This window comes from Microcaecilia unicolor, chromosome 5 (assembly GCF_901765095.1).
Source record: "Microcaecilia unicolor chromosome 5, aMicUni1.1, whole genome shotgun sequence".
Taxonomy (NCBI): Eukaryota; Metazoa; Chordata; class Amphibia; order Gymnophiona; family Siphonopidae; genus Microcaecilia; species Microcaecilia unicolor.
Genome location: NC_044035.1, coordinates 148683519 through 148699243, shown reverse-complemented (window position 1 = coordinate 148699243; position 15725 = coordinate 148683519). Strand labels below are relative to the sequence as shown.

The following is a 15725-nucleotide window of genomic DNA, read 5'->3' as shown; positions in this document are numbered from 1 at the left end:
ATTAGTGCCAAAAAAATAACACACTAAGCGCTATTCTATAAACATCTCTGAAAGTTAGGCGCTGTTTATAGAATATGCCTAGCAACAGAATCAGTTAGATGCGAGAATTTATACCAGTACCCCTTATTCTATAAGAGTGCACATAAATTCTAGGAATGTCCCTGATCCACCTATGACCCTTCCCATGGCTGCCCTCATTTTTGGAGCTGCAAGTAAATATATAAGCGGATCCACGCGACTTAAAATGCATGCATAAATTTCAATTTAAGGCCCAATTAATGCTGATAGTTGATTATTAACACCCAATTATCGGTGCTAATTGGTTTATTATCAATTAAATTGCACACGCAAATTGAGTGCATATCCAAATTTGCACATGCAATTTTAAGTACCATTTATAGAATTTCAGGGTGCCAACTTATTTTATAATAACTAGGCTCCATTTTACAATACTAAGGTAACCTGGTATCTCCGTGCCCTGCAGTTACACCAGCCATGCAACTGGTGTAAATATGGGCACCTAAATGCAGCATGGATGTGTCAAACTTACAGCATTCTCTTAGTTACCCACATAAGTAGAAGCCCCACCTACGCTCTGCCTCTCTGTATGCCCCCCTTGCTAATACCACTTATACCCACTCTATAAGTTGAGTGGGTATTTGCAGAATACTGCCTAGACACCCTGCTAGCAGTTACCTGAGCATGTACCTACATATGCATGTGCACAGTGTGTGCGTAATTGTGGGCGTCGGTTATAGAATTGTCTTCTAGGTGCCACTGTTGTATAATTGCACATACCCTTACTCTAGGAACTGTGAACGGCTGCCCTGCGAAGCAGAAGCTCAGCTTGGACATCAAGCACAAATCTCTTACATTCCAGCATGTAGCAGTGCAGCTGAGCCATCAGACTGGTCCCTTCCAAAGAATCCTAACAAGCTGCCTTTAAAATAGGTTCTTTGGCTTTGTAGCCCTGTTCTTATAATAAAGAGGCTCTGCATTAATTAGGAAGGTGGAACTCATAAGACAAACCCTTAAACATTGACCAATGTTACCTTTAGTGCATCGGGCGTGTCCTCCAAGCAGTATATTTTGAGGTTATACTCCAAAGAGGTGCAGAGCATGGGGGCAAAGATGGCCAGCTGGAGCCGCTTTATGGCTGATCTGGAATAGGACTCTCCCACAAAGGCATAGGTACCCAACTGGTCCAGCAAGATGTGGCAAGTCTGGGACTCCAGCTGGCAGTAACAGGGAGTGTTCAGAGTCTCTTCATCCAGCGTCACTACTTCCTGAGGGAAAACCAGTGGATGTCAGAAGGATCCATGGAAACAATCAGTCTGTCTTTTTGTATTGAAAGTTTGCACTCCCTGCTGCTAGTGACATTACCTCACATCTAACCCTGAAGCCAATGCTCTCACACATGATGGTAAGGATTCTGCACTAAGAGAGAACCAATGGAAACTCTAAAATACAATCACAGAACTGTTTTCATATTCAGTGACAACCAATTAAATTCTGTTTATAGGAGGTTTAGTCAAGGAGAGAAATTCACTGTTCAAGACCATATGCCCAATAGCAGGCAGAGTTGAAAGATCTAGGAATCCTAGTTTCAAACTTATAGGGTAGATTCAAGAAAGAGTGCCAAAATTTAGGTACTGGGATGACGCATGCTAAGCATGAATTCTGCGCAGAACTGCTGTTAAAGAAATACTAGCGCAAGTCCACAGTTTTGCACCTTACTTCGGCTGGGAGCACTTATGCTATGTCAAAGGCTGGTGTAAGTGCTTGGTGTGTAACTGTGGCCATTAGATGCATAACTCCAGGTATTCTTTAACCTGTGTGCCTAACTCCTAGTTGTGTGCATGATGGAATCGGTGTGCACTGATTCCATCATGCACACAACTTCTATAAGTGTGTGATTGATGGAATCGGTACACACAACTTATAGAACAACAACTAAGGACGGTTGCGCATGCAAATGGTAATTGATGTCAATTAGCAGTAATTAACACTATTTTAAACCAATAATTAGTTAACTCAATTAACAGCCAATTATTAAATTAAGTTGCGCATGCAACTACCCTTATTCTATAACTTGGGCACGCAAGTTTATAGAATCAGGGAGATAGTGTATAAACCACTTGTCCATCCTCGACCTAAGGCCAGGAGTCTCCCCCAGAAAACATTCCTACACTAGTAAGTCAACATCTCTCTCTACAAGGGTGTGTTGGCCCCACAACTAGCATTTGTTCGTCACTTTCAAGACAGGCTGCATTGGAACAACCATGAGTTCCATTGCAAACAACACTCTTCTGTGTAATCCCTGCTGGAAAACCAGTTCTGGAGAAGCTATGAGCTCAATGAATACTCCACCAGTTCTTGCCACTGGAAGAGGGTGAGAGCTCCAGGATGCCATATAGTTATTATTGAGCTTACCTCCCAGTTTCCTTGCTGAGACTGCGTCTTTAGTTGGAAAATCCAGTCTGAGGAGCCTACATCTGCACAGTGGGGGATGGTTAGAATAACTGGGCGGCACAGCAGCAGACCTGGAGGCCCGCAGGTAACTACAGGACTCAGCACCGTCTGTGTTCCCTCTGAAGGCAACCTAGACAATAGCACAGAAAAGGAGGTTCACAATCAAGCTTGCATGCTTGATTCAGCTTGATATATGGTGTTACCCTTTCTTCTTTTCCATTTGACCCTCATCAAACTTTGTCTTTCCATTTCCCGTCACTCAGCCTTTTGTTATGCTGGTCCCAAACTCTGGAATGACTTACCACTCTACATCAGGAATCAACCCTCCCTCCCTGCTTTTAAATAAGCCATGAAGACCCACCTCTTTTCTCTTTATTTCTCCTCTACTGATTGACCGTAGATTGTTTATCATTGCTTCTATACCTTTTCTGTTTTTCTCTTGCTGTCTCTCATCTTGCTCTTTCTCCTATACTTTACTATTTTATAAACTGTTTAGTTGCCTATCAGGCTTATTTTCGAAAGAGAAGGGCACCCATCTTTCGACACAAATCGGGAGATGGGCGTCCTCTCAGGGGCCCCCAAATCGGCATAATCGAAAGCCGATTTTAGGTGTCCCCAACTGCTTCCCGTCCGCGGGGGACGACCCAAATTTCCCGGGGGCGCGTCAAGGCGTAGTGAAGGCAGGACTGGGGCGTGCCTAACAGATGGGCATCCTTGAGCAATAATGGAAAAAAGAAGGGCATCCCTGTATGAGCACTTGGCCGACTTTACTTGGTCCATTCTTTCTTACAACCAAGCCTCAAAAAGGTGCCCGAACTGACCAGATGACCACCGGAGGGAATCGGGGAGACCTCCCCTGAACCCGCCAGTGAGTGACTAACCCCCTCCCACCCTGAAAAAAACAACTTAAAAAACTTTTTTTTGCCAGCCTCAAATATCACAGCAGTATGCAGGTCCCTGGGGGGGGGGGGGGGGTGTGTGTTCAGTGGAGGCATAGCAAAGGTGTGGACGTCCTTCTGTCAAACATTTTGGACGTTCTGAAACTCCCCCCCCCCCCAACAGGGATGGCCAAATTTCAAGGGAGTGGAGTGGAGGAGTGGCCTAATGGTTAGAGCACTGGTCTTGCAATCAGAGGTGGCCAGTTTAAATGTATTTGTTATTTATTTATTTATTTATTTGTTACATTTGTATCCCCATTTCCAACCTATTTGCAGGCTCAATGTGGCTTACATAGTACCGTAAAGGCGTTCACCAAGTCCGGTAAAGAAACAAATACATGGTGATGTTGTGGTCGATTAAGGTCAGCACAATGGGATCGAAGAGAGGAGAGGTTATATAGTGTCCATTATGAGCTTTGGTTTTGCTGTGTTGCAGAGTGTAGGCATTTATGTTGGGTCGGTAGAGTATGCCTTTTTGAACAGGTTGGTTTTAGTGATTTCCTGAAGTTTAGATGGTCGTAGGTTGTTTTTACAGCTTTTGGCAGTGAGTTCCATAGTTGTGTGCTTATATAGGAGAAGCTGGATGCGTAGGTTGCTTGTATTGAGTCCTTTGCAGTTTGGGTAGCGGAGGTTTAGGTATGTCATGATGATCTGGTTGTGTTTCTGGTTGGTAGATCTATGAGGTCTGTCATGTAGCCTGGCACTTCGCCGTAGATAATTTTGTGGACCAGGGTGCAGATTTGAAGGCAATACGTTCTTGATTGGGAGCCAATGCAGTTTTTCTTGGAGGGGTTTGGCACTTTCGAAACGTGTTTTACAAATATCAGCCTGGCTGCTGTATTTTGAACGGTCTGGAGTTTCTTTGTGAGTTGTTCTTTACATCCCGCATAGATTCCATTGCAATAGTCTGCATGCTTAGTTCCATTGATTGTATTAGGTTACGGAATATTTCCTCGGGAAGAAAGGTTTTATGCGTTTAAGTTTCCACATTGAGTGGAACATTTTCTTTGTTGTGGAGTTCACTTGGCTCTCAAGTGTAAGGTTGCGGTCGATTGTAACGCTGAGTATTTTCAGGCTATCTGAGATGGGAGGGTGTGGTCTGGGGTGTTTATGATTGTGGGTTTGTACATATTGTGTTGAGATGAGAGATGAGGCAGTGTGTTTTCTCAGTGTTCAGCTTCAGTTGAAATGAGTTTGCACATGAGTCCATAGTGTTCAGACCGAGCTTGATTTCATTGGTGATTTCTGTCAGATCATGTCTGAAGGGAATGTTATATTGTGACATTGTCTGCGTAGATGAATGGGTTGAGACCTGACTGGATAAGGACTTAGCCAGCGGGATCATCATTATGTTGAAAAGTATTGGTGATAGTGGTGATCCTTGAGGTACTCGGCAGTCTGCTTTCCACAGTGGTGATATGTTTGAATTTGATTTCACTTGGTATGTTCTGGTGGTTAGAAAACCCTTGATCCAGCTGAGTATATTTCCACCAATCCTGATGTAGTCTAGGAGTCTTAGTAGTATAATGTGGTTTACCATGTCGAATGCGCTCGACAAGCCGAATTGGAGGAGAAGTATGCTTTTACCTGTAGCTATTTCCTGCTTGAATTTGGCCAGGAGATTGACTAGCACAGTTTCGGTACTATGGAGGGGGCAAAATCCTGATTGTGATTCATATAGTATTGAGAACTTGTCCATGTAATCAGTAAGTTGTTTGGTCACCATGCTCTCCATCAGTTTGACTGCTAGTGGGATAGATGCAACTGGGCAGTAGTTGGCGAGTTCGTTTGTTTTTTTCTTGGTGTCTTTTGGAATTGGGGTGAGTAGGATGTTGCCATATTCCTCAGGGAAGAGACCTTGTTGGAACATGTAGTTTAGGTGGGATGTGAGGTGTGCTATGAAGCGGTCGGGAGTGGATTTTAAATAGATGGCTGGGTACTGGAGAACCTATAAGTTGCATGGGTAACTGATTCAACGGCGAGGAGAGCAAAGTTTGACCAGGTTCGGTCTGCTGGGTATTTTCCAGAGGTTGGGTCCAAGCCATTGATGAAGTTTTCGATGTTGTGCTGAGGAAGTGTATTGCGTAGCTTTATTATTTTTTCGTTGAAGTATTTAGCAATTTGTCTGCGGATGGGATGTCTGTGTTGGTGTTCAGTAGCTTATTTACGAGTTAGAATAGTTTCTTCAAGTCTTTGTAATCTGGTCCTATTTTAGTTTTGTAATAAGACCTTTTGGTCTGTCTTATTGCATATTTGTACTTTTTTTTGTATTTGTTTCCATGCATTGAGTGTGTGTTCATCTTTTATTTTTTCCATGCTCCAGTTTCCTGGATTGTGTTTTGAGTTTTTTCAATTCGTCATTGAACCATGGTATCAGGTTTTGTCTACATCCACATTTTGGACGTCCTCAACTGCCCGTCGCAGGGACGGAGGCATAGCGAAGGCACCTCATGCTTGGACGTCCTTAAGGTTATAGATGGCAATTTATTTAAGGTTGTAGACGGCTATTATACACGCAGCTTGTCTAAGTGTATGAAGCCATCTTTGGCATGCGCAGAGCAGACACGCATGGCTGCTCTGCACTGGCTTCCCCTCCATAGGAAGGAAATCGTGTGCAAATGAGCTAACAGCGAGCAGCTCATTTGCATGTGATTTCCTTCATGCATGCCCGTTCCTTTCCAAATCGCTAAGGGATCGGTAAGGGAAGGGCTTTTTCTGTTGTTAGTGCATCAGTTAGTCCACTGCAGTGCCCCCTAGGATGCTCAGTTGGTGTCCTGGCATGTCAGGGGGACCAGTGCACTACGAATGCTGGCTCCTCCCATGACCAAATGAGTTGGATTTGGTCGTTTTTGACATGGGTGTCCTCAGATTCCATTATCGCCGAAAACCGGGGACGACCATCTCTAAGGTCGACCATCTCAACATTTATGTCGACCATCTCTAAGGTTGACCTAAATGTTGAGATTTGGGCGTCCCCGACCGTATTATTGAAATGAAAGAAGAACGCCCATCTTGTTTCAACAATACGGGTTTCCCTGCCCCTTCGCGGGGACGCCCTGCGACGACGCCCTCAGGAAAACTTGGGCGCCCCGTTTGATTATGCCCCTCTATGTGTAGGCTTTTCAGTGGTGTATCAAGTGCACAAAAATAAATACATTAATGAATTAATTAATCAGAAATTCATTAAGATTTGTGCACAGCATCTTACAGGCTTGTTTCTTTATCTCCCATTGTTGTAAGCAAAGCATTGAGGGACCTTTCCTTGATGGTGTGAGTAGCCTTATACTTCATCCCTCCAAAATTAGGAAGTGTGCAGAAATACAACAATTATCTTTCAAAATCTGTTCAGAATTCTTTGCAAGCTACTTCTAAATACTGTGGGCCTGATATTCAGACTACAGGAATTAACCAAGTTAGCTCCCACGGTCAGCACTGAGCCCGGATATTCAATGCCGGCCCGTTTCTGGTGACTGGCATTGAATATTCGGTTTATTTTTGGGTGGTTAAAACTTAACTGGCCAAGCCGATATTCAGCACTGGCCAGTTAAGTTTGAACCGGCCACAGATAGGCCTGTTATTCATGCAGCCATATATGGCCACCAAACTTGTGCTGAAAATCGGCAGATAGACAGTTATGTCGCATGATATAACCAGCTATTCGCTAACTGAAAATTTTCAGCGGGTCATGGCCAGCTATATCCTGCTGAAAATTTGCAGATGGGACATTTAACCAGCCAGGTGTCAATCCTGGATGGCTTTTGAATATCGGTGTGTGTGTGGGGAGGGGGGGGGGAGGCCCATTGACAGCCAAGGGCTAAATTAAGTCCAGATATTCAATGCTGGGCCAGCCATTTTGCGATCCTTAACTTTATGCACCTACTTAGCCAGTTAATGGACTGAATATTACCACTAGCTAAGTGCCAGCTCCACCCAAGATTCACTCATGGACTGCCCCAACACTAAGTGGACACTGCTGTGGCAGTCAGAGCCTATATTCAGTGGTAGGAGCCTCTCCTATTCACTTAAACCAAGGTGAATATAGAACCCTGTACTTATTCAGTGACCAAACAAAATCTGAAGCAGTCAATACTTATGCCGCAGCAGCTTTTACCTGTAAGGGGGAAATTCTATAAAGGATTTTTCAAGTATATATGCCAGTATGCATGTATAAAATGCCTCTTATAAATGTACCCCCTGCATATAAGTACACGCTATGACAAGTAGTCACATAACTGTACATGACCCAGGTGTAGGCATGTTTTCAAGTTTAGACAGAGTGTATGGGTGAAACCATGACGTAGGTATATACCCCCCCCCTCGATATTCAAAATGATTTAACTGACCAGGAATGGCTCCTGGCCAGTTAGATAGGGTTTAAGCACCTAATCATGGATATTTAGCAGGAAATAACCAGTTATCTCCCACTGAATATCACATGACATAGCCAATTAGCTGTGCATATTTAGCGCCAAACTGGCTATGATAAGCAATAGCATGGCTATCTTTGACCACTAAAACGTTAACCAGTTAGGAGCAGATTCTATAAATGGCACCTAAAAAATCTGCACCGAAAAAACAGCGCTTAGCACTATTCTATAAACCATGCTTACAGTTTGGCACGGTTTATAGAATAGAGTTCAGTGCCAGGAACGACAACTACATTTAGGTGTGACCATTTATGCCAATGAAAACCTGGTGTAAATCGCCATGCGTAAATTAGGAGCAGACATTTTAGGAACGCCTTAGACCCTCCCATACCCCTCCCATGGCCACACCCCCTTTTTAGACCTGCACACTAGAATTTATATGCATCTCTTTATAAAAAGATACATGCAGAAATTTTAATTATTGCCAATTGGTGCCATAATTGCTCGTTATTGTCCAATTATCGGTGCTGACTGGCTCATTAACCAATTAAGTTGCAAGTGCAAACTGGATGTGCATCCAAGTTTGCAAGCACTACTCAAAGCCTCATATATGGAATCTGGGGGTTAGTACTGAATATTGACATAGCCGGTTAACATTTTAGCAGCCAAAATCAACCCAAATATTCAATGCCCAGTCGCCGGATACGGCCCGGCATTGAATATCCCGGTTTAATGCCGATGGCGGGCAGCAAATGCGCTGCTTGTCTCTGGCTCAATATCGGGCCCATAAATTATAAGATACACATCTACATGCATACTTCAACCACAATTTTAGATGCTTTTGTGCTTGTGTGTATAAAGAAACATAGATGCTGATCTATTTTTATAAAATAAGTTTAAAACTGGCATCCACTTGGCATTCCCATCCAAGTGACCTGCAATAAATTATCCTCCACGACTAACCTAAACATTTGGGGTCCAGTATTCAGGCACTGGCGATCAGCGTTTTGCTAACTGCCACTAGTATTGTCCCAGGAAATTCAATATTGGGCCGTGTTCAGGCTCCAGCACTGAATTTCCAGGTTTCTCGAGCCAGCTAAACCATAGCCAGTTAAGTGCAATATTCAGCACTTCACTGGCTAATGGGGCAGATAAAGATAGGACTGACCTTTATGCAGTCCCATTTATGCTGTTACCTTGGCCAGTGAAGTGTTGAATATTGGCACTAGTGCCAATTCTGCCCCTGCTGGAATGCCCCCAAACTAGCCGGTTTCGCTTTAAGCACTAACTGGTCGTTTTCAGCAACCGACACTAATCGATTAAGTGCTGCTGAAAATGAATGGTTCACCCTGAAAAAGCGATTTAAATGACCAGGAGCCATTTCTGGCTGGTTAAATCGCGTTGAATATAGACCCTTTAATATTATATGTCTCTTTGAGTGGAGGAGTGGCCTAGTGGTTAGAGCACCGGTCTTGCACTCCAGAAGTGGCCGGTTCAAATCCTGCTGCTGCTTCTTGTTATCTTGGGCAAGTCACTTAACCCTCCATTGCCTCAAGTACAAACCTAGATTGTGAGCCCTCCTGGGACAGAGAAATATCCAGAGTACCCGAATGCAACTCACCTTCAGCTACTACTGAAAAAGGTGTGAGCAAAAACCTAATAAATAAATGCTGGCTTTGAAAATCCATGTATACCTTTAAATTAGTGCTGCATTTCTGAACTAAACTGTTTATAGCTATTCTGCACACTGTTTTTGATTCTTTAATTTGTAATTTTCAGTTTATGTTTCTTATCTTTTTATTCTTTAATTTATTAGGGCTGCATTTTGATTAAAATTTGTAATTGTGATTAGTCACGTGATTAATCGAGCAATTAATGGTATGTTATTTATTTAGTTTTGTTGCCACTGCAGCTTCTTGTGACTCTGGGCAATGGAGGGTTAAGTAACTTGCCCACAGTCACAAGGAATTGCAGTGGGAACAAAGTAAATAAATAACATACCTTTAATTGTGCAATTTACATTTTAATCATAATGCAGCCCTATTTAAAATGTTTAATTGAATATGCAAGAAGCCACACATGTCCGCTGACCTAGAACTTAACTGGACACTGGCCGATATTAAGGCCGGTGTCCTGTTAATTCAGTGCATAAAGGACTTCTTTTACAAAGCCGTGCTAGTGATTCCAGTGCAGCAAATGAGAGGAAACCCAATCAGTTCCTATTGGCTTCCTCTCATTTGCCGCGTGGGAATCACCAGCATGGCTTTGTAAAAGAAGCCCAAAGTTAGGACAGATGTTTTGCTGTCCTAACTTTATGTGCTTTACTTTGCCTGCTAGCAGACTGAATATTGCCACTAACCAGCTAACTTGGTGCTTGCCTTAATTCCACCCCTGGCCTGCCCCTATCCTATAAAGTTAGAGAATGGCCAGTTAGAGGTGATATTCAGCGGCACTGCACAGTTAAGTGCCATTGAATATTGATGGCCGGCTAGCTCAGCGGGGTTTTACTGGAATAAACCCTTTTGAATATATTGACCTGATAAGTTATATGTTCAGCAGCTGAATTTGTTGTTTACCATACAGCTTTTTGGCCTGCCCTCCTCACTCAAGCCCAGGTCAACTCTTTTTTAGACATATAACTTTGGCCATTTTGCAAATAAAATGTCCAGTTATACATAGAGCCACCACAATTTTTTTTTCTTGTGAAAAGGACTTCTGTGGCTGGCCCCCCACTGCTGACCACAAAAATGCTTTTGCATACTGATCTCAAAATGTATTTCCAAATGTAGATAAATGGATTTTTTTTTTTACTTCCAGAATTGTAAATAGAATTGATCAGGGGCGTATCTGGACTCCGGCGGTAGGGGGGGCCAGGGCCAGAGGGAGGGGGCACATTTTAGCCCCTCCGCCGCCACCGACCCCCCCCCCCCCCCGCCATTGTCAGAGCCCCCACCGCCACCAATGACTCTCTCTACCCCCCTCCCGCCGCCAACCCTCCCCCGCTGCTGTTGCTTACTTTTGCTGGCGGGGGACCCCAACCCCCGCCAGCCGAGGTCTGCTTCCACCTGCTGCTGCCTTAAAAACTTCTTCTTCAGCCAGCGGGGGACCCCAAACCCCCGCCAGCCGCCCCGAGGTGTTTAAAATTCATCTTCGGCCTCCGTGGCCGTGCTGCTGTTGATAGGCGCTGTTGAAATCCACTTCGGAGTCTGACGTCGCAGCACGTACAACGTACAACGACGTCAGACTCCGAAGTGGATTTCAACAGCGCCTATCAACAGCAGCACGGCCACGGAGGCCGAAGATGAATTTTAAACACCTCGGGGCGGCTGGCGGGGGTTTGGGGTCCCCCGCCGGCTGAAGAAGAAGTTTTTAAGGCAGCGGCAGGTGGAAGCAGACCTCGGCTGGCGGGGGTTGGGGTCCCCCACCAGCAAAAGTAAGCAACAGCAGCGGGGGAGGGTTGATGGCGGTAGGGGGGTCCAGGGCAAAATCTGCGGGGGCCCAGGCCCCTGAGGCCCCACGCAGATATGCCCCTGGAATTGATCCTCTGTGCTTAAAGGATTGGTAGCTTCAAGGGTATCCTTGTTTTGTACAAAAACTTTTATTTTTTTGGTATTTTTTCTTACTGAAAGTGGACCTTTTCCTCCCTCATCCCAAGAATCAAATAAATATGGCCACCATGTACAGCCTATGAAGTAAATGAATGGTGTGAAAAATTCTCAAGAGAAAATGAGAGAAAAAAAAAAAAAGAATTATAAAAGACTGTACTGGATAAAAAAAATCAGTCCCCCAATATTCAGCTGGTGGTGGTCAGTGTTTTTTATAAACTGAATATCTGTGTACTCACCAGCTCCTGGAAGTCATCCAGGTACTGGCGATATTCAGTGCTGGTACATAGATAGCTATCCAGCCAAGTCAGGACTGCTATTTATGCTCCACCCATGTGTATGCCCACAGTAAAAGGCGTAGTCCTGCAGACCAGTCCAGAACAAGTGGGGTATCTCTGTTGACCAATTGCTCTGGACTGGTCAGGTATGGATGCTAAGGAAGAGGTAATTTACCCACATCTTGTCATCTAAAATTAAGTGGCTGCTTATAAAATTACCCCCTGAATGAGAGGAAACATCTGATTTTACTCACATTGTGTTTTCTCGCTTGTTAAGGATCAGGTACATCTCGTAGTACTTCCCTTGGGGGACTGCTCCATGAGGGACTAGCAGACTCACTCCTAGAAAGAGAACAAACAGTTTCAAATGAAAATTCCCATTTCACAGCATGCTAACGGTGTGCTACAAATCTTGATGTCTTCAAATCACTGATATAAATTCCTCTCAGATATTTGGTCTATTTAGGACATGAGCTAGTAGTCTCTATCCAGTTACCACAGGGCACGTGTCTGCTCATCCAATATCCACCACTGGCACTATATATATTCTGTGCACAAAAAGAAGAGTGGGACCTGGGCTGATTATATCTGATGATCTTAAAGTGGCCAAACAGGTAGACAAGGTGATGGGATATCAGGAAACCAAAGGGCAGCAGGAAAAGACTCATTTTGAATATTGTGTGCAAATCTGGAGACTCACCTTCAAAAAGATATAAACCAAATGGTCCAGAGGGAAGCTATCTAAATGGCAGATAAGGCTATGGGCACTGACTGGAGAAGAGGTGGGAAAAGGGAATATATGATACAGATATTTATATACCTCTAAAGTATAATATGCAAGCGATTTAACCAACTATCGCCCAATAGCATCTATTCCTCTGATAACCAAACTAATGGAAGGTTTGGTTACCAAGCAACTTAATGATCTCTCTATATAAAACGCACCTCCAACGTTCGAATGAAGCCTCTGTTAGCCAAAAGTGAAGGGGGTGAGATCGCATTGTGTCTGCCCCGCCCACGCGTCAAACATGATGACGTCGAGGGCGGAGCAATGACACTCAACCAATCGCAACGCTCGGCAGCGAAGCGTCAGGGAAGGAGGCGGCGCTCTCAACGTCTAGCCTTCCCTTCGCTGTGTTCCGCCTTCTTCTGACGTCAAGGATGACGTCAAAAGAAGGCGGAACACAGCGAAGGGAAACCTAGACGTCGGGAGCACCGCCTCCTTCCCTGACGCTTCGCTGCCGGAACCGCCACGGAGGTACATTTAAAAACAAGAAAAAAAAAAAAAAACATGTTGGGGGGAGCGAAGAGGGTGGCCACAAAAGAAAAACAATGGGAGCGGGAGGGCAGGGGAGAAACGACACCATGGATGCGAAGGGGGGGGGGGAGAAGAGGGCGGCCCAGGCTGGGAGTGGGACATGGGAGAGAGAGGAGCATGGATGCAAGGGGGGGTCATGGAAGGGAGACAGGGGACTTGCTGGAAAAGGATGAATGGAGGCGGCAGGGGACAGAGGAGCATGGATGGGCATGGATTGGGAGGGCAGGACTCAGGGAGAGAGGGCAATTGCTGGAAAGGGATGAATGGAGGGGGCAGGGGACAGAGGAGCATGGATGGGCATGGATTGGGAGGGCAGGGCTCAGGGAGAGAGGGCAATTGCTGGAAAGGGATGAATGGAGGGGGCAGGGGACAGAGGAGCATGGATGGGCATGGATTGGGAGGGCAGGACTCAGGGAGAGAGGGAAATTGCTGGATAGGGATGAATAGAGGGGACAGATGGGCATGGATGGATATGGATTGCAGGGCAGGCCTCAGGGAGACAGGGAGACAGGGCTGGATAGGGAAAAATGGAGGGGCCAGGTGACAGATGAGCATGGATGGGCATGGATTGGAAGGGCAGGACTCAGGGAGACGGGAATTGCTGAATAGGGATGAATGGAGGGGACAGATGGGCATGGATGCATATGGATTGCAGGGCAGGCCTCAGGCAGAGAGGGGAAATGCTGGATAGGGAAAATGGAGGGGCCAGGTGACAGATGAGCATGGATGGCATGGATTGGAAGGGCAGGACTCAGGGAGAGGGGAATTGTTGGATAGGGATGAATGGAGGGCACAGATGGGCATGGATGCATATGGATTGCAGGGCAGGCCTCAGGCAGAGAGGGGAATTGCTGGATAGGGATGAATGGAGGGGCCAGGTGAAAGAGGAGCATGGATTGGAAGGGCAGGACTCAGGGAGAGGGGAATTGCTGGATAGGGATGAATGGAGGGGACAGATGGCCATGGATGGATATGGATTGCAGGGCAGGCCTCAGGCAGAGAGGGGAAATGCTGGATAGGGAAAAATGGAGGGGCCAGGTGACAAAGGAGCATGGATGGGCATGGATTGGAAGGGCAGGACTCAGGGAGAGGGGAATTGCTGGATAGGGATGAATGGAGGGGACAGATGGCCATGGATGCATATGGACTGCAGGGCAGGCCTCAGGGAGACAGCGGAATTGCTGGATAGGGATGAATGGAGGGGCCAGGTGACAGAGGAGCATGGATTGGACTCACACTTTCACTCTGACTCTCAACACTCACTCTCACATACACTCTCCCAAACACACACACTCCGAGGAAAACCTTGCTAGCGCCCGTTTCATTTGTGTCAGAAACTGGCCTTTTTTACTAGTTACTTAAATAAATTCTCAATTCTTCATGACTCTCAATCAGGATTCCGATCTAACCACAGCACTGAAATAGTTCTAGTCACTCTTTTAAATAAAGTTAAACAAGCAATTGCTACTGGTAACAATATACTCCTCCTACAATTTGACATGTCTAGTGCATTTGACATGGTAAACCATATAATATTATTATATATCCTAGAATACCTCGGAAGTGGAGGTAATGTTCTTAACTGGTTCAGAGGCTTCCTAACTACAAGAACTTATCAAGTGAAATCTAATTCGAGTATGTCAGCCTCATGGATACCAGAATGTGGTGTCCCCCAAGGATCTCCACTCTCGCCAACCCTCTTCAGCCTAATGATGACACCCCTGGCCAAATTGTTATCCAATCAAGGCCTTAATCCATATATATACGCAGATGACATCACGATTTATATCCCGTTTAAACATGATTTAAAAGAAATCTCCAGAGATATCAACCATAGCCTTCAAATCATGCATTCATGGGCGGATGCATTTCAATTAAAACTTAATGCAGAAAAAACACAATGTCTTGTACTTACATCACAATACAATGCTAATAATTTTACCACTATATCCACACCAAACTTTATCCTTCCCGTTGCCGACACCCTGAAAATTCTTGGAGTTACCATTTATCAAAATCTCACACTTGAAAGCCAAGTGAAGAAGGAAGATGTTCCACTCAATGTGGAAACTCAAAAGAGTAAAACCTTTCTTCCCAAGGGGAATCTTTCGCAATCTGGTACAATCAATGGTACTAAGTCATTTAGACTACTGCAATGCACTGGCTGTAAAGAACAAATCATTAAAAAACTTCAATCAGCCCAGAACACTGCAGCCAGACTTATATTCGGAAAAACAAAATACGAAAGTGCCAAACCCTTAAGAGAAAAGTTACACTGGCTTCCTATCAAAGAACGTATTACGGAGATGCCCCGGATTACATGTTAGACCTAACTGACTTGCCACCCAGGAACTCTAAAAGATCAGCACGCACATTCCTGAATCTTCACTTCCCCAGTTGTAAAGGTCTAAAATACAGATTAATACATGCGTCCAGCTTTTCATACACAAGTTCGCAGCTGTGGAATGCTCTACCACTTGACTTGAAAATAGTTCACAACCTAATTAACTTCCGTAAAGCCCTGAAGACTCATCTCTTTAACAAGGCATACTACAATGACCCACAATAAGAACTGTAATGCTATATCACTTACTTAATATTCGTAATGTTTTCTCCTTCTACCTGATTGCTTATTGTTATTATGTTATCCATGTTCTATATGTAATACCAATTGAAGGTTTTCTCATTTTTTACCTGATTTTTATTATGCCATCCATGGTCTTTATATAATATCAATTGTTATCTGC

The 15725-nt window shown here is 44.7% G+C and overlaps 1 protein-coding gene across 3 annotated transcripts in view; it reads right to left on the bottom strand.

Moving 5' to 3' along the window:
* Positions 1–15725, bottom strand: part of UNC5B (unc-5 netrin receptor B) — a 457404-nt gene that overhangs the window by 37345 nt on the left and 404334 nt on the right. For all 3 annotated transcript variants that reach the window (XM_030203413.1, XM_030203415.1, XM_030203414.1), the window contains 3 exons: positions 11915–12002; positions 2434–2602; positions 1053–1286 (listed from right to left, as the gene is read on the bottom strand). In XM_030203413.1, the coding sequence (XP_030059273.1) occupies positions 1053–1286; positions 2434–2602; positions 11915–12002 (491 nt within the window). The remainder of the gene's footprint in view (positions 1–1052; positions 1287–2433; positions 2603–11914; positions 12003–15725) is intronic.